This window comes from Rhea americana, unplaced genomic scaffold (assembly GCF_003343005.1).
Source record: "Rhea americana isolate MKP2758 unplaced genomic scaffold, rheAme1 scaffold_17, whole genome shotgun sequence".
NCBI classification, from domain to species: Eukaryota; Metazoa; Chordata; class Aves; order Rheiformes; family Rheidae; genus Rhea; species Rhea americana.
The window spans coordinates 1,845,209-1,864,733 of record NW_028185816.1 but is presented as its reverse complement, the minus strand read 5'-3'; the positions used below and the strand labels follow the sequence as shown (position 1 = coordinate 1,864,733).

The 19,525-nt window shown below is 37.9% G+C and overlaps 1 protein-coding gene across 4 annotated transcripts in view; it reads left to right on the top strand.

Moving 5' to 3' along the window:
- The window catches only part of HIPK3 (homeodomain interacting protein kinase 3), a 413,563-nt gene that overhangs the window by 37,645 nt on the left and 356,393 nt on the right, over positions 1 to 19,525 (top strand). For all 4 annotated transcript variants that reach the window (XR_014895323.1, XM_085300850.1, XM_085300849.1 and 1 more), the window contains one exon: positions 17,603 to 18,698. Coding sequence is in view for 3 of the 4 variants with exons in the window: in XM_085300850.1 (XP_085156976.1) it covers positions 17,605 to 18,698 (1,094 nt within the window). In the remaining variant the exon portion in view is untranslated. The remainder of the gene's footprint in view (positions 1 to 17,602; positions 18,699 to 19,525) is intronic.

The window sequence follows — 19,525 nt, the reverse complement described above, 5'->3', positions numbered from 1 at the left end:
CTGTATTACCTTCCATTAAATCATTGGAAAAAATGCTATGCTCAGATGAGTTGATTTCATTTTTTTTTTTTTTTTTCTGTATTACCTTCCATTAAATCATTGGAAAAAATGCTATGCTCAGATGAGTTGATTTCAGAACAAAGTAGAAAAGATGGKCAAGACTCTGAGTGGTTAATTACTAATGTAACAATAATACTGTAACAATAATAATTTGCAAAAGGTTTCTGTAAGCTAAGTTTGAAATTAACAATAACTAAAAACTGTCTGTTAAGCTTGGCAGTCAACTGAGAGATTAATTAAGCATCTAGAAAATAGGTCAAGACTGTATTACAAAGTGGCATGGTAAGATTGAAATAAATAGAGCACATTGTTAACATGGACTTAACTGGGAGAAAATTGATACTGATGTAGCACTTGTGACTGCATTGTCTCTGTAGATACTAACCATTTATAGAAGAATGTGGTAGAAAGATGTCATGTTGAACAGAAATTAGATATGCTTTTCATGGTTACTACTGGAGGCTTCTGTTGTGGCTCTAGTTCTGCTACTCGTTGAGGGTGTGGTGTTTGTTGTGCTTGTAAGTTATTTCTTCACAGATATATTTGGACAGATGTTCTAATTTGGACTGTTGTGGCGTTATGTGGGTTTGTGTATTTCAAGACATTTCATAATCGTAAGGTTTCTATCATCTGAAAGATAGTTTGATTAAAAATGGTTCAGGGAGCTGCTTCCGATTTGAGGTCCTTGCTTGTGTCTGTGGTTTTGTTTGATGATTTGTGTTTGCATGTTTCCTCACTTATATATTTGAAATAACTAACTATAAAACTAGGGAAATGAGACTGAGTCCTGCGTAACAAGATGGCAGGGACAAAATAAGCCGTGCATTGAGGGAAAGAGTTTTCAGCTCGTCTTGTAGAAGCTGATGTCATTGATGGAAATACTAGAATTAGTATGCACATCTTCTCTTGTCTGTGCTTTTATTTATAGCAGTTGCTTCAAAACAAATGTGCTTTGGAGGTGATTTGCAAAAAGCATTGGATTAATTGCGTCCATTAAAGGTAATGAGAGCCTAAACAATAATTTTAAGGGGCACAGTGTTAGCTTAACTAAATTCTGGGTAGAGCAAAACTGACTATACAAGTTCTCATGAAAATCCCAACCTAAGTATGTAGGAACATCAACTTCTGATTCTCTTAGCTTGTGTGTTTGGGGCGGTACCTGTCTATTACTGTAGGGGTCTGTAGTCTTACTGTTTTCAGCATAGTTTTCTGTCCAACAATGTATATTTTCTTTCTCATGTTTTATATTCTGCTAGTGTGCTGATTATATAAACAAAGATATTTTTGACAAAACCTTGTGTTTAAAAAAAGAAATTCTCTAATTGACTTATTTGTTGGGGGGGGAGGGGAGAAGAAAAAGTAGAATCTAGAATCAGTAAGGTGGGAAGGGACCTCTGGAGATCATCTAGTCCAACCTCCCTGCTCAAGCAGGGTCACCTACAGCATGTTAGACGGGGTTGCATCCAGGCGGGCCTTGAAGATCTCCAGAGAAGGAGACTCCACAACCTCTCTGGGCAACATGTGCCAGGGCTCCGTCGCTCTCACAGTGAAGAAATTCCCCCTCACGTTCAGGCAGAACTTCCTGTGCTTCAATTTCTGCCCATTGCCTCTTGTCCTGTCACACAGGGCAACTGAAAAGAGTTTGTCCCCATCCCCTTGACACCCTCACCCATTGATAAGATTCCCCCTCAGTCTTCTCTTCTCCAGGATAAAACAAGCCCAGCTCTCGCAGCCGTTCCTCAGAGGGCAGGTGCTCCAGCCCTCTGATCATCTTTGTAGCCCTACGCTGGACTCTGTCCAGCAGCTCCTTGTCTCTCTTGTACTGGGGAGCCCAGAACTGGACKCAGTACTCGAGMTGAGGCCTCMCCAGGGCTGAGTAGAGGGGCAGGATCACCTCCCTTGACCTGCTGGCAACAGTCTTCCCAATGCACCCCAGCATGCCGTTGGCCTTCCTGGCCACAAGGGCACATTGCTGGCTCATGGGCAACTTGTCATCCACCAGCACTCCCAGGTCCTTCTGTGCAGAGCTGCTCTCCAGCAGGTCAGCCTGTCCTGGTGCCTGGGGTTATTTCTCCTTAGGTGCAGGACCCTGCACTTGCCCTTGTTGACCTTCGTGAGGTTCCTCTCCATCCAGCTCYCCAGCCTGTCCAGGTCTCTCTGAATGGCAGCACAGCCCTCAGGTGTGTCAGCCACTCCTCCCAGCTTGGTATCATCAGCAAACTTGCTGAGGAGGCACTCCGTCCCCTCCTCCAGGTCATTGATGGAGAAGTTGAACAGGATGGGACCCAGTACTGAGCCCTGGGGCACACTGCTAGCCACAGGCCTCCAACTCAACTCCACGCCACTGATGACGACCCTCTGAGCTCTGCCTTTCAGCCAGTTCTCAGTCCACCTCACTGTGCACTCCTCTAACCCACACTTCCTGAGCTTGCCTGCGAGGGTGTTACGGGAGACGGTGTCAGAAGCCTTGGTGACGTCAAGGTACACGATGTCTGCTGCTCTCCCTTCATCTACCCAGCCAGTCATTCCGTCCTAGAGGGCTATCAGGTTGGTTAAGCAGGCTTTCCCCTTGGTGAACCCATGCTGACTACTCCTGATCACCACCTTTTGCTCCATATGTCTGGAGATGACACCCAGGATGAGCTGTTCCATCCCCTTTCCAGAGATGGAGGTGAGGCTGACTGGCCTGTAGTTGCCTGAGTCCTCCTTCTTGCACCTTTTTGAAGACTGGAGTGACACTGGCTTCCTTCCAGTCCTCAGGTACCTCTCCAGTTCTCCGTGACTTTTCAAAGATGATGGAGAGCGGCCTGGCAACATCCGCCAGCTCCCTCAGTACCCGTGGTTGCATCCCATCCAGGCCCATGGATTTGTGGATGTCTAGCCTGCCCAGAAGGTCTCTAATCCTATCCTCCTCAACCAAAGGAAAGTCCAGACTTCTCCAGACTTCCTCCCTCACGTGCAGGTTCCAGGATTCCTGAGGGCTGCCCTTACCGGTGAAGACTGAAGTACTAGTAATAGATGCCATTATTTGTGACTGAACATGTATTTCAGGCTAATGTTAAATATAAAAGAAAGACTTCTTTTAATCAAGTTAAATTTCATTATTCCAGTGTGAGGCTTGTAAGATATTTTGGCATACAATTTATATGTATATACAAAATAGTTACTGTAGACAGTGTTACTTTTCTGTAGATAATAGATAACTGTGGAAAAAAGTAGAGAACATCTACATTTTTCAGACAAGCCGTATCTTCTCTTACTCAGTAGATGATTATATAATTCCATATGCAGAAGGATTACAACTAAGGTAAACTGCTTACATTTGATTATCAGGCCTGTTTTTCCTGATTTGTACTTTTGTTAGTCAATGAAACAATCTAGTGAGCTAAGATGTACTAGTGTGACAGTATCAGCATGCCTCAGTTATGTTCTTGCTGTTGAATATTTTGAAGTAGTATCTGCCTTTCATTTCTAGAAAAAACTTGTATGTTTTTGTATTCTATAGATTTCTTTGTTTTACTGGTAATACTACAATGTAATTACAGGAGAATTTCAAAAATTTGCTATATGATTAATTTAGTGAAGTGCTTAGCACTGGGATGTTTTCATATTCATTGGCACAATATAGGTGGATTTTTGTAAACTTGCAGCTGGTCAAACACTTGCTTTCAGCTATTCTTAATATTAAATTTTATTGCATTTTATATAGAGAGTTGAACTTGATTCTGGAGAATCTGTTCCTAAGTCATTGAGAAATTTTTACTTATTTTTACTTTCTCAGATTTCTTGACAGAAAATGGAAGTTGGAGTGGAGAGTAATGTATTACTTTTAATCTAGAGCTTGGGAGAAAAGCTTATTCTTTGGGTGAAGTATTTCACCCACTATGATGGAAGATAACTCTAGGTATCTGAAACGGTATTTCAGATTAGGTTATACATGAAACCAAATATGAAGAAATTAAACAGCAAGAATGAATATTGAGCACTTGTGATAAGTGTGCTATATACTTTTAATAACTATGTAAACTGTATTTAAAGGAATTTTTAATACCTAGTGCTATGAAATGGTTTAGCAATGGGTTATCTGTGACCTGAAATAACCTATAATGAAGCATAAAGCCTGGAAAATCCTGTTACCTGGTTTTGACTGCCCCTCCTTGCAGACTATTTTGATTTAATACTTCTCTGTCTTTTACAGGTTTCTAGAGAGAGTAAAACTATATTTTCCTTTAGAGGCACTAACTTTTCAGTGACAAATGAGCAACCTGTAACTGTAAAGGTATCTTTTTCAGTCTTTGATTAGTCTGCCTGTTATATATATATATATGAAATACTTTGATGTAAATACACACACACACACACACACACACACACACACACACACACACACACACGAGCACACACACCTATATTTATTTTTTTTTAGCAGAACTTTTTCCAGTTGTTTTATTTCAATATGGTGAATGCTGGAAAAGTTAGTGAGAATTGAGTGTTATTGTCAGACGCTGTTTGGGAACAATATTCATTTTTTTAGTATTCTTTCACATCATGTCACAAATTAATTTTTCATGTATTTTCTTAACATTCCCCTCAGTTATGAGAATGGGTATCTTTCTGACAAAATGGAGTTAATCTCTGGGTTAGCAATTTTGCTTTAAAAAGGAGCCAAATAGCTGGAGTGTTTTTAAGCAACTGATCTAAGGTGTTTATTACTATTACTCAGTAACTTGGAATCAGTTTAAAATTTCACAGTATCTTAGCTCTCCTTCTGTTATTAACTTTATTTAATAGTCCCAAAAGTATGTGGTCTTTTTGTAATTTCTTTCTTTTCACCTTGTGTTTTCAGAAAAGAATAGAAATACTCCTTTTTGGAAGTATACTCATTTCCTCAGTTCTATTGTACCTTAAAATATTTAGTCATAACAGGATGGAGCCTAGCAAAACATCAAATTCAAGTTCCAAAACAGAAATGAAATAAGACCTGGTAAAATATCCAAAGACAAAATTGATAGGAGAAGATATTTGTATATCTTTTTAGTATGATCAAAGCTATAGCAACTATTTCGGTCTTAAGTAAACAGGTTGATATGTAGAGAGAATTATTATTGCATGTTATGAATATGACATTCCATTAAAAATTAATTTAAAAAATTATAATCTCAAACTCATGACCATCCATTATTACTAAAATAACAGTTCTAGAAAAATAATCTAGTACTTTTAAAAGCATGTTACAAATTAAAATTGATTAGTGCTTTTTATGTAGAAAGTCAGCTATTATCAGGTGATAATCACTTCGTATTTATATAACCATTACTGAACACATGTGTGATTTCAGTACCTGCCTATTCAGAATAAATTGTGGAAATACTGAGGACAAAAATGATCAGATTCTAATACCTGTGCAGAGCTCTATTAACATTAGTGTGATGTGTGCCAGGTTTTGTGACAATATGGCTGGGATCTGAGATACTCGCAGCAGTATTTTCCCCCTTGCACCCTCCCCATCAGAAGCCAGTCATAGCTTACAGACCTGAGCATCTGTTACTTTTCTCACTGCTGTGGAGAGGGTGTGTGCTTCTGAATTATTACACTGTACTGTCCTGCAACTTACGTTGCCTGGTAGGTTGCTGCAGCTGTTTATATGTGAGCACATATATATGTAAGTAAATGTACTGTGAGCCCAGTAGTCTTAAATTGTGAAGGATGAGTTTGGGATAGGACAAGATTTTTGTCTCAAAACTAAAGCTTTTCTTTTGCCTTGTGTTGGGGCGGATGGAATATGGTACCTCAGAAAATTTGCTTTTGAGTTATTTTAGGAGTTTTACTTTGGAATTACTCTCGGGTAGCCCACGGAGGCAAGTCTCACTTTGTGCTCACCTCAGCCTAAAATATGATAAAGTGAGAGAGGAAAATTGGACCCCAGACAGGAAAAACTGCCAGTAGAACAGCTTAAACTGAAATTGTGATAAGTGATAGAGCAATGCCTTGCATGAGGCTAAAACGTTTTCATTGCAAAGATATTTGCTGCTTTTATTAGAAAGATCGAATCTTTTGAGCCCTGCTCCCTCAGATCTTTGGATGTGGACAGACATCTGAAATTTTCCTGAATGCTCTGATACCACATCAGACAAGTGTCTTCCACAGAGAGGAACTAGGATAGAGTGAAGGTCTGAATGAAGAGGCTGTAGTATAAATGCCGAAGTGCAGAGAGGAGGAAAAAAACCTCAAGCCTTCAATGCTGATAATTGATATGAAGTTTACTGTTATAGTGCAAGTGATAAAACAAAGGTTGCATTTTGTTTGTTTGTTTCCCCTTGGGATTTAGGTTCCGTTTGGAAGCTAGGAGTAACTACTAGCATCAAGAATTCATAAAAATTAGGCATATGCACAGTTTTATCTGAAACCTTAGTAGATTGGTTTTGTGTAGAAACCAGAACACATTTTCTCTCTCATCTGTGTTCCCAATCTCTCTTGGTTACTACTTTGTTTGGGCCTTTTTCAGTGTTTACAAAAAGTGATGTATTAACCTTTAGCTTATTCCGCTAGCTTAAAAAAATATGTATTTATTTATTCTTCTCTTCGATATCATACTGATTTTGCCTATATGGGTATATAACAATTGGTGGATCTCTATAGTCTTCAGAAGGTTGTTTCGTGTAAAATGTATTTTACTTTTTTTTTTGACTGAAAGCTGCTATGTAAAACATTGCCTTGTAAATGTCTTCCTTCCTCTAGTTTCCTAGAAACTTAGATTATCTGCTGCTCCCTATTCCTTTCTGTTCAATTATTCCATATTTTCCTTTTCTTAAATTATTAGAATTACTTACTCCTTTAAAACTTGTCTGTTCTACTTGAGAAGGTTTCCCCAAAGCCTGTTTTTTTTTGTTTGTTTGTTTTTTTAAGATTTAAACTATCTACGTAGAGAAGGTCCTCGCAGCATCTTTCTTTTTCATCAGTTGAATCTATTTAAGAGCGTAATATGGGATTTTTGGTGCTTGGAGTCTTAGTTTTGAACCCTTTCTGAAGGGTTCATTAAGAGAGGAAAAGTCCCTTTCTTTCTTTGTCTATTTATTTTATGATTCAAGAATTTAATTGATGTTTACTCCAATAGAAATGGATTGCTTTCATGATGATGTGCTAAAGCTTTTTTTTTTTCAAGGCTTTTTCTTTAGGACTTTTGAAGTGGTGCTATGGGCTAAGTTTCTTCCTTGACGCTGACAGCTTTGAGCTCTGTAAGAGGGCTTCCTGGGAATTTCATGTTTCCCAGGAAATACTTTGGGAGCTTTCTCGGTCAGGTTCCTTTTGAGATTACACAAGCACTTAAAACTTGGCTGAAAAGGTAGCTAAACTCAGTAAGTTCTGCTAGGTAGATGAGAGAGTAAAATATATTTTTAGCATGAGTGGCTTTGGGAACATTATCATACAGGGTATTACAATTATTGATTTGTTAAGAGGCAAAAGACTGAACATTATTTTGAGAGAGTAGGCATTTTTAATGGTAATATGGCCTACAGGGAACAGTGCTGCCTCCAGATGTTTAGCAATCTGAAAGAAGAGAAGTATTAAAAACCGTTTTTTTCTTCTCATTGTTCTTCCTATACCGTGTTTATTTTATACAGCTAGTTTCAGTAAACAACCAGTGCTATCTTCAGGAATTTGTTTACAATGAAAGAAAAATATGACTGTTATGTAAAAACATATTTTTGTGATATTTTGCTTTTATACAAGGTATTCATATTCTGAAAAAAATTAGGACTTTGGATGGGCTTTATTCCTTATATAAATGTATCTCAATAAGCGTGTGTTTGGTTGCTGCTAGGTGTATTCCGAAATGACTCACCTCAAGGTTGTTAACAGAAAAAGGTAAATCAAGAGAAGTGGGTTGGACTAGATGTCTTAATTTTGTTATAGTTAAGTTTTCAGATTCAAAACAAGTAATTCTTATTTTCTGTAATATATTTTTGGTGCAGAGGATTTTTTTCATAGAAAAATGCCATATGTAAGTTGAATGGGATCTAGGCATGCTGTCCTGGCAATTGAATAACTGCCTGATAAGTTTATTTTGGTCCTGTTGGAAAAGTGGTTATGAGTTTTCATATATTTGGGGAAACTTTTAACTCAAATGGTACTTCTGGGTAATTCTAAATGCGTAGAAATTGGTTCAATATAATTCTTGAATCATACTTACTTGATGCAATAAGACCCTGATTCATAAATTCTTGTGTCACAAGTCAAACTTGTGAGTTTGGTAGGTTATTCTAGTGCACGCTGTTGTAAACTTAATGCCCAAGTGCTGTGGGGAGAACAGTTGTTGTCAAGCGCTATACAGATACCTTCTCTGTCCAGCAGACAGTCTTTTGTAGTAAGAGAGGATGAATAGATAACTTAATAGTTTCAAATAAACCTCTCCCACCTTGAATAGTTTGGAGGAGTTGAGGAAGAATTAACTTTTTATAAATAGGACTCCTTTATGGGCATACAGATGTTCTGGCACATTGGGCATTCTGTTTTCCATGCTGAGTCTTAGGAAGTGAAGAAAGAAAGGTGAGGTAGCCATGAGGAAAACGGACATCTAGTTTTACGTTCTCATAGGAAATGCATTTGTTATTGTCTAGAGCTGTTCTGAAATAAAGCTTCTAAACAGATTTCTTTGGATTGCTGCACTTCTAATTATAATGAAACTCTGGCAGAAGCAGTGAAATCAAAATCAAATGACTTGAATCAAGAAATAGGAATGATATAGGTATTTACTTAGTAGTTAAAAACAAACAAACAAAACAAAAACCTTCAAATAACTTGATTACCAACAAAGAGTTTGAACTAAACCCTTTGATCAAATTGTCTTTCCACTCTAGATAAGATGGCAGAAATCCTTTGGAAATAGTCATAACAATGAAAAAAAAATCAGTGTGGGTTTATGTCCTACTCTATATTCACCTTAATCCTGCTTACTGCATGAAAGAATTACAGTGGCAGTGTTTTCAGTATGTCCTTCAACCCTGTACTTTCATGCAGAACCTGAAGGTGTGGACTCTGCTAAACACAGCTACTAGGCACGGAGAGGCTTCTATTTTATTTCAGTACTGTTTTCAAGTTCAAAAAGAATTAATCTTTTAAAAGAAGAGATTAAACTGGTGAAGCCCAGGCTAGTTGAAATGTGCCGTTTGTGTTGATGATAGCGCATTCTGATTTAGAAAGCGTGCTCTAATGCAGAGCTGGTGGCAAATAGCACATTTTTTTTTCCTTTCAGTTGCATAACACCTTCTTGCTTTGCAGAAAAACAAATGCTTTAAGTATTGTTCCATTTGTCTTTTTAACTATGATTACAGTCATGTTGGAATCACAAGATTTAGTTTTTGATGTTTGTGGAAAATCTGAATGTAGCAATTGTATTTTTCAGTATCGCTACTGGTACAAATGACAGCATTGAGTCATATGAATTCTCTCTGATATTTTATATAAAATACTCGTGTTAAATGTGTGGTGTCAGTTCTCTTGCCAAGTTTTGAGACCACAGTACTGTGACGAGTTTGCATCAAGCAGAAATGAACTTGTATTTTCAATTGTGTTTTTTTTTCTTTATATATAATCTTAATGTAAATTTTCTTCTGAACTGAGCCTCAAGTCACTATGTTTTTTACTGCTGCTTGGTAAATCTTTAAGTTCGAAAGCTAGGAACAGTATCTGTTAAATCATCATTCATGGTATTTTTTTTTATGAAAACAAGCTGTTCGGTCAACCTGATAATTATATTTTGCCTTAAGTGTAAAGATACCTTCTATTAAACCCCATATTTTATGAAGAAAATACAAGTTTAATATTTTTAGTAATTTAATTGAACAATTTAAGTCCTATTTCTGGCATTAATACAATTTTGATATTGTGTCCTGTAAGGGATCCCAAATGTTGTGCAAATCTAAAGCAAACCTTGTAACATTTTTCTTAGCAGGTAGTAACAATGTTCTTTACAAATGCAAAAACTGAGATAATTTTCTTCTTTGCTTGGTGCTTAGCCCCCTTCGAAGCATGCAATAGAAAACTGACCTTCCTACTTGTACCTTGACCACTGATCTGTGGAGAGCTATATTCAAAACTTCAAGGGATGTTTAGTGTGAGGCAAAGGACAACGTGAGCTCAGCTTCTGAAATTTTTGGCGTAAAATGGGCAAAAATTCCTAAGCTTCAAAAGATGTTGTCATTAATAGATCTGTTTTAACCAGAGCTCCTTCTATGTCATAAACTTCTGGGTCTCGGATTGCTGTCCCTGGAACTGCCTATTGGTTTCCCTGATGAGCTGGCTTGATGTGTGGTCTGTAGCTGCAGGGCCTGTTCTGCAAAGGTATCTCAGTATCTTCTCATTCCTCCTTCTCCTGAGGATGTGTGCGCCCTCATGAGCACGTCGGACTATGTGCTGTTTGTCCAGTAGGCCCCCCATGGCAGGGCTCTATTTTAACGACTGTGTGCTTTCTCCTTTGCCCCATTTCCTCCCTCCTGTGGTTCAGAAATTCTCTACAGGTTTGCAGAAATGGTTGTGTGACAGCTAGGAGCAGGGATTCCCTTTCCATAGGTACATTTTTCTTTATAAATTTTAAGGTATCTTAGTTGTCAGTACTTTGTTATGAATCATACAGCTGAGGAAATCGAACGCTTCAGTGTGAACAGTTCCCTGGCACGGAAGCGCTCACATCAGTACGGCTTGTTCTGCTGAATACCCAAAGTAAACAATAACATAAAGGTGCTACTATCCGAATAATAACGTACCTTCTAGGGGAACAGAGGCAGCTAATTTAGTTTCATATTTGCTGAATAACTTCGAAATATTAAGTGAGAGGAACCTAATACAAGAAGAGCAGTTTTTTACTTGGGGAAAAATATAGTTAGCATCTTTACAGTGTTTTCAGGTGGAACATAATTTAAAGAAAGCACTGCATACATGCTGCTGCTCCAGTTTTGCAGTTGTTGGCAGTTACTGAAGTTTTGGAAGAACATGCTTTGGTGTCCAACTACTTTGTAAGAACTGTGTAATTATACTAGAGCTAATAGAAGTTTGAGAGCTGTTAGAAAACAAGTTTTCTTTAGTTAAATTGTAACTATAGCTTAGATTGTAGCTGCTGGTTAGGGTTTGTGCTAGGGTTTTTACTACAATAACAGCAACTTCAGTGATCACAATTTTTATTCTATTTAAAAGGTACTGTTTGTTTTAGAGAAGAATTAAARGTGTAGTGCAATAACTTTTCAACTCTACTACAATGTTCTTACTAAAGGTAGCTACTCTACCTTTCCGCCCTTCTACTCTATGACCAGGAAATAAATTTTTAAAGTTAATTATTAATGATGGTCAAGCTTGGAACAGCGTGTGCTTCTCAAGGTTGTTACAGTCTGTCAATTCTGCCATGCTTATGAATTTTCTAGGCTTSCTGGAGAAGTCTAGAGAAATAATTGTAATGCATTTTAAGAATCCAGTAAGGTGCAGCTAGATGAAAATCAGTGAGATACTATCGGAAGTGTACCATTTCACAGAATAATGTTTATGTGAGTTCTGTATTGAATTTCTGGAGAGAGAAGCATGACTGGAAGCAGCAAACTGAAGCACCTTTTGTTTATTTTCATAATTTAGTGAAAACGTAGAGAATTTTATCTGTGTTTCTGAAGAAAGTGTGAACAGTCTTAACACTGTGATCAGAACCTACACGTTCTCTGTAATATTAATGGTTAATAAATCAAGTCCAGGCTGCTCAGTTCTCTCTGCTTCAAACTGGGAGTCAAGAAGCCCCATGTTTAAGACCTGCTGGTTTTCTTTGTTGAAAAGGCCCTCTTCAGGCTTAGTATTAACAGGCAGATGTCTTGAGACAGGCTTTCTTCTGCACGTCCCCTGCGCCGCTCACCACGGGGCGGTGACAGGGCCGCAGCAACTGTGGTGCTGACGCTCGGCAGCTGGCGAGTGCTGGGGCTGGCTTGAGCTCGCGTGGGCCGCTGCTCCGTGGGATAACCCGGCTGGGAGGTAACCTTACCGTGAGCAGCCTGCATGCCCCTCTTATGCATGCCCAAAGGATAAGAAGGCTGTTTAAAAAAAATAAATAAAAAGAGGAAAGTGGACAGACTTCTGAGACTAAWGGCAATTAAAATGAAGAAGTGTGAAGTTAAGAGTGGTCAAAGAGTGCCTCTGGGGCTTCGAGTGGGGATTGTGCTTTTCAGTTAATCCTCTGATTGTTCTGTTTACTGGACCTGGTTTAGGGAACTGTAACACAGTAACTCTTTATCCTTTCCAGTGTTTCTGTAGGATTATATTGTAACCTGAATCCCCYAAAGTACTTAAACACAAACAAACAAAAAAAGCCACAGCAGAGGTGCTGTATAGTAGAGGCTGTCATCATGTTTTCCCTTTTTGTTTAAGGTTTGTCATACAGCTCTGTAAAAGTATGCTGTTCGTTGGCTTTAAGAAGGTACTGACTCTTCTCCAAATAAGACTGAGCCTTGAAGGGGATAAGAGAGAAGAACTTAAAATACATTTTTTTTTTTTTTTTACCTTTTTGGAGTAAAATTTGATTTGATGAGTCAGGATCATAATCCTATTCATAAACTGGCCAAGCTGTATTCTAGATGTTTTTTTGGGTATGATTTTTTTTTTTTTTTTTTACCTTTTTGGAGTAAAATTTGATTTATATAGTTCAGTCTGACATGATTGTATCAAAGGTTGTTATCCTGGGCTATATGATCTGTTAATGCAGTGCTTCGTTCTTTCAACTGAGTTGCTAAAGATGTTCTCATAGCAACTCAGTGAATGTTTCCTACCGGAGAACATAACTGGCAGTAGTGGTTGGAGCTCGGGGTTATGGAGTTTGGGCTATAAGAAATGCACAAACCCCAAAAGGTGATAACGTGGTTTCTCTCAACCAACAGAATTTAACACAGAAGAGAAAGCCTTGACTGTATGCTTTCAGTCCTTCTGGACTTACTTGAATAGCATAGGCTATTAAAAAAAATTAGACACATCTGAATGCCGGTGGCCCCAACAAATATTTAGTGGTTTGATAGCTTTGAGTTTTGCTGGGCACACAACTCACAACTTGTAGTTTGGCTAAAGCATGCCTAGCTTGGAGAAGTATTTGAGCAGTGCTCTGGCTGTGCAAGAGGCATCCCACTCCTCCAAAACTGGGTTCTTGTTTTGTGTTCAGAAAATCTTACTTCTTAATCACAGGGTAAGTTTTTTCACTACTATTTCAAAGTAGTTACCTAGCCTTTTTTTTTTTTTCCTGTTGACTTGGGCAGTGTGCTTGTGCATGTGAATAGCTTCTCTAGGAGTTTAACGAGCTGTGGCAGTCTTGCAGTCCTGCTGCTTGTGATGGAAGGAGGGCTACGGAGCCGCTCGTGCTGTCGCAGCTTYGTAGGCCCTCAGCGTGAAGGTCACCCGTCGAGGCTCATTCCATTCAGGACAGAGCRGCTTTGGCTGCGAGGCTCGGATCTGTTTCTGTCCGGGAGCTTAGCAATGCAGCCGTACTGCTGTGTCTGCTTAATGTTTGGATTTGTCATCTAAATTAGAATCTGGCTTTGGTGTCACTGTTGTGGGGGTTAGGTTTATTGAGTGGGTATGCTAGGTTTGTTGATTTTTCTTTGTTTTTTGAGTTTTTTCCTAATCCCTGGGTGCTCTTTAATGTACCTTCATACAAAACAAAATAGGAGTGCAGGTTGCTGAGAAGTGAAGCAGGGAAGAGAGGAATAAAGTTGCACTAGGATAGTGTGAAAGAATGAGGTGCTATGGAAAGGTAGAGCTGGAATCATCCAAGTTAGAAGAAACAGTAATTCCCTAGTGAAGTGCTTAGTTTACAGGGATTGGGCACTGTAGTGCTGCACTGCTCCGACTTGCTGTGATTCCCTGGTCCTGCATGGCCCGTGTTGCTGCAGCAGGGCTGGGCCGGTCTGGGGAGCTGTGAGCTGGGCGACTCAGCTGCTCCGCCTGCAAATTCCACAGAAGACCGCAGCAGCATTCCCTTAAAGAAAGAGGCTGCTTCTGGGCTTGCTCTAAAAAATTTTTTTGTGGCAGAGTGATTTACTTCTCTCCTGTATATGCATGTGAAAGAGATGTAAGTGGCAATTCTGGTGAAAAAACAAGCAGTGATTTTTATCAGGAAGTTTGAAAAAATATTAAAAAATATATTCTTCTTGGAAAACTTTAATGTCTTTGGAGTAATTGTGACAAATTTGTATTTAAGTCTTCCAAATGTAATGCAAGAATTTTAGGCCTGCTTCTGGTAGTTGTGGAATGGCCTTAACTGTAGAGACTATATTGAAAGCTCCAGAAATGTCAAGTATGCACAAACACATGCATAATCCTGACTGATGATGAGAGCTGATCTTCCAGCTCTAAGTAATTTGATCAGGATAAAATAGTTCATGAAAAGTCAAAATTATTACAACGAGGAATCAATCTTTGAGTCAAAAATATACTTACATACTGCTTAAGGACTCATTTTTAGTTCACACTAGTAGAAGAGAGATTTTTGGGTACTAAATGCATTAAGAGGTCAGTTTCAGATGTGTTTGAGGAGTGAGCTTGACAATTCACTTGTACTGGGTTGCAGAATAAACACTTTTTACTTATATGCAAATTTTATTATTAAAGTTTTCTGAGCTAGGTYTTGATTCACCAACATATTTAACTACATTTTTATTTCCTATGTTTTGAAGAATCTCATTGAATTAAAGTTACAGTCTCAGGAGTTTGATTTAAGGTATGCTAGTTTTCACAGGATGCTTTGATCTTGGTAATTTACCAGGATAAAGTTAAACAAGGAGAGTATTCCAAAACTGAAGGTTTTTGGTGAATGTATCTGTTGTTCTTCTAGTGTGGAACATAGCATTTTCCTGCTGTTGAGCATTCCTAAATATGCCAATGCAGTGTACAACAAGGGGGTATTTTTATTCAAAATTTCAGGGTTTTGTAGTTAAGAGAAGGACTTCAATGAAAGAATTTAGGAATGGAGATATGTTGTTTGTTCTGAGACTGAGATTTAGGATTTTAAACCCTTCATGTAAAGCAGGTGGTCAATGGTAGTTCCATAAAATTTGGGGAGAGAGTCTAGCTAGGAGGGGACATCTAGCTTTCTAAATTTTCTGTTTCTGGGAAAACAACTTTGTAAGGAGTGGTGGGTGGGATGTTTTATTGTTGTTTTTAATAAGGACAAAAAGCATTATAGAGTGCTAATCAGTTGTGATATTGTGATTAATTGCTCTTTAAGTTGCTTAAATGCTAATTTTTTATAAATCAAGTTACAGTGTTAGAATAATCGTGCTGTATGTTTGGTTAGCTTTCACTTGATCAGAATCATTGTGGTGGTGACTACTTTAAATCTGATGCGATTAATGTGCCATTTTCAGATGCCTGTTTTCAGAATCTTTATGTACTTGATAAGAGGGTTGATTTAATTAAAGTATTATTGGAACTGAATTCCTCATGAAGAGCTGATCCCTGACTGGTGTAAATTGTAACTTTTACTGAAACCATGTAATAATTTGTACTGTTTTCTACCTTGCCTTTTTCTTAAAGTGGTTAGTATTATGTGACGTGAATGGTAAGGATGGCAGATAGGCAGCTCTGCAAAGGTACTGAGCAGGGTGAGTACAGAGGCAAGAGCTGGCAGGGATGGCACTGGTGAGAGGGGGTGCCTCTGGAGATCAAAATGGAGTGAGCTTCCTTGTCTTATGTGCAAGCAAGCTACTGCTTTTCTACCTCTGTCTGATATTTTGCAGGCACTCGTGATTTCTGGTTTGGGAAAGAAGGGTACAATGTAGAACATAACCCTAGGAAGTCTTCTGACATTCCTTTCCATGGAACTAGCTTTCTGAGCTGGCTGGCGAGTTTTGGAAGGCAGCAAGACTAATCCTCTGGTGTTTTGCAGAGTATAGAGCATGGGGGAGGGTAAAGAGCTGTTGTTCTCTTTAACTTCCTGGTCTGACAAACTACCTGATTTTGCACAAAACAGCTTTTCACTACTGATTTCTGAGAAGTGATTGTTTGTTCTAGAAAGTTGTATAGGCTTAGTCTATGAAAATGTGATGACCTCAAGAGAGGCAGTGTCAATCAGATTGATTTTTTTTGATTTCAACTTCTCTGGGATTTCAAAAGTTAAAAGACTATTCATAATTTTAACTTTCACTTTCCTTTTTGCAAGGAAGGAATTATATTGGCAGAAATATATGAGTATGTATATTATATATAAATATATAATATGTATATAAAATATGTGAACTTTTCCAGGTGATAGCTCATCTTGGATTAAAAGATGTATTACATCTCATTACTTCTCTGATGTATTATAGCAGTGTTCAGAAATTGCAGTCAGGTTTGGTGTTCTTCTGTGCAAAATATTATCTCAAATTCACTATAAGAAACAAACTCTGTTCTGAAAGAGCTTCTGTAATTACTGGGTATTCTGGTAGTGTGTAAACCAATATATAAAAAGAAAAAGCATGACTTTATATAATTTTAAAGTAAGTTGGATTTGGGTGCTGGAAAAACTTAACAAAGGGAACTAGTCTGTGTAATTATGACTGAATTGACATTTCCAGGTRTCTTTTGAAATGAGCTTTTAGAGGAAGACTGAACAGAGAAGTGGATGGTTTCATGGAGAACTTAGTGTTCTCTGTAATGAGGCTGCAAACAAAATTGGAATTTGACTTTAGACATGATCAAGTGTATAACGGAATCAGATCCGTTTCCTCACATATTAAAACTTTATTTACATCTTAATCTTTTTGCTAAGAGTACACTTGATTTAATAAAATGTCTTAAGGGCATAGTCATACATATAGATGAAAAGTTCTGTTAAACTATATGATTTATGTGCAAACTTCTACAGTGGAAGGGTCTTAGAGAAAGGACCTGCATGTTGTGAATGGGTTAGATTACATCTTAATTTACTCAGAAACTTAGAATTGTTTATGTGAATGTTTGCACACACTCAAGGTAGGTCAGACCCTGTGACACAACYAGACCACTTGACTCACCAGAGTGAAATTTTAGGAACGTTGACAATCATGTCTTTGGCCCATATGTTCTTAGAAGCCTGATGAAAATTAGGATGGTAGGTTGGATACATTTCATAACAGGTAGGAAAGCTCTAAGTTTTTTTGCATAAATAATTGCATCAGTTATTTAACTTATGATGAAGAGTAAGATAGCTTTGAGTGTAGAAATGCTGGAGGTTTTTAAATGAAAATCTAGCTTTTATAGCACAAAGGTGGTTTCTCTACTTCAAAGGTTACTGTTAGAAGGCTGCTGCAGACTCTCTCAGTTCTGTTCTGTGCAACCARTGAAGAAGTTTACTACTATAATCTGCTACTGTCTGTGTGCTGAAGAGTGGGCACTAATGAGGCATGATGACCATATTGTCTGCCATAAGAAACTAAGTACAAAATTACTTTAAGCTAGCTTGTATGGAAAATATACTCTGTTCTGATTTTAAAGGAGGAAACTGCTGKAAACCTTGGAAATGTGAATGTAGAATTCTTACTTGCTTTTTCTTCTTCCCTTCTTTTTGTAGGTATGGCCTCACAAGTCTTGGTCTATCCACCATATGTTTATCAAACCCAGTCAAGTGCCTTTTGTAGTGTGAAGAAACTCAAATTAGAACCAAGCAGTTGTGTGTACCATGAAAGAACTTATCCACGGATCTATGTGAATGGTAAAAACTTTGGAATTTCTCCCCACAGGGTTAGTACTTTCTTTCAGACTAAAAACCCATTTGACAGACCTCGAGGACAAAACTTCTTGTTGCAGTCGAATGCTGTTGCTTTAAAAAATATTGCAGGTGCTACTAAAGTGTTAGCAGCGCGGGCGCAGCAAGCTCAAATAGAGGCACCTCAGACTGGGACACAAGAAAGCAGATTGGATACACTAGACGGACCCCAGCGATGTGGATTGAAGCGTAAGAGTGAAGAGCTGGATAATCAGAACAGCACAATGCAGATTGTGGATGAACTGTCCATATTGCCTGCAATGTTGCAAACCAATATAGGAAACCCAGTGACGGTTGTGACAACTGCTGCAACTTCAAAACAAAGTGGTACCGGTGGAGATGGAGATTATCAGTTAGTACAGCATGAGGTATTGTGCTCTGTGAAAAATACTTAYGAGGTTCTTGATTTCCTTGGCCGAGGGACCTTTGGACAAGTAGTGAAGTGCTGGAAAAGAGGGACAAATGAGATTGTGGCAATCAAAATCCTGAAGAATCATCCTTCTTATGCACGCCAAGGACAAATAGAAGTGAGCATAYTAGCAAGACTGAGTACTGAAAATGCTGATGAATTTAATTTTGTGAGAGCTTACGAATGCTTTCAGCATCGTAACCATACTTGTTTGGTTTTTGAGATGTTGGAACAGAATCTGTACGACTTCCTGAAACAAAACAAATTCAGCCCTCTGCAATTGAAAGTAATACGGCCTATTCTGCAACAGGTGGCCACTGCACTGAAAAAACTAAAAAGTCTTGGTTTAATCCATGCCGACCTCAAACCAGAGAACATTATGTTGGTGGATCCTGTTCGGCAGCCTTACCGAGTTAAAGTAATAGATTTTGGGTCTGCCAGCCATGTATCAAAGACTATTTGTTCAACCTATTTACAGTCTCGGTATTATAGGTAGGTCTCTTTTACTTCGTTTCTAATACTTTTTAACAGAACAAAGTTTTAACRTTTATTAAAATTAATGGTTTGAAATAATTACCCTTCCAGATAGTTTTAGAATGAACTATGTTTTTAGGTGGTCCTAACTTTTTCAAAATTAATATTCACTAAGTAGTTTGTTACCATTTTAAATGTGAATATTTGCTCTTAGTATTTTCAGTGTTAACTTTTTTCCTAGAAGTATATTTTGTGTAGCATTTTGTCCTAAGTCATCACTTGCTGTTATCTGAAAAAGTTTGAGGCTTTTTTAAAGAAAGATAGAAAAAATTAGCTTTCATTTCATAAYCTAACTTGCTTGATTAGAATGCCTTCCTCGCGTATTCAAATTATATATATATATAAAAAAAAATATATATATATATATATTTTTTCCCCTCCTGTAAGTAGCTGGACAGTGCACTAGAAGTGCCATATTTTTACATATTTTTATATCCTGTTTCCAAAGGTTATGGAAATCCTCTTACTTTTCTCCAACATCTGTAAATACTTCCCCTAGTTCTTAAAAAGTTAATTTTGATTGAGTGCCTTCAGCAACTGTGAACTCCTGGAGTTAGTGAATAATAGGATACTTAAGCATTTTATGGTGATATGAGATGCCTTCAGGCATTCRAAATGATTTTGGTATGTAGTTGCATTCTGTATTGGACTCAAAATGGATGAATATTTCTAATTTTTTAAAAATCTTTTCTTCATATGGGATCATTTGTGTGACATCTAAAAGCTCTTAGTATTTATTTATGGGTTGCTCTTATTTGCTCTTTTTAAAAGTTGAATGTATCTTG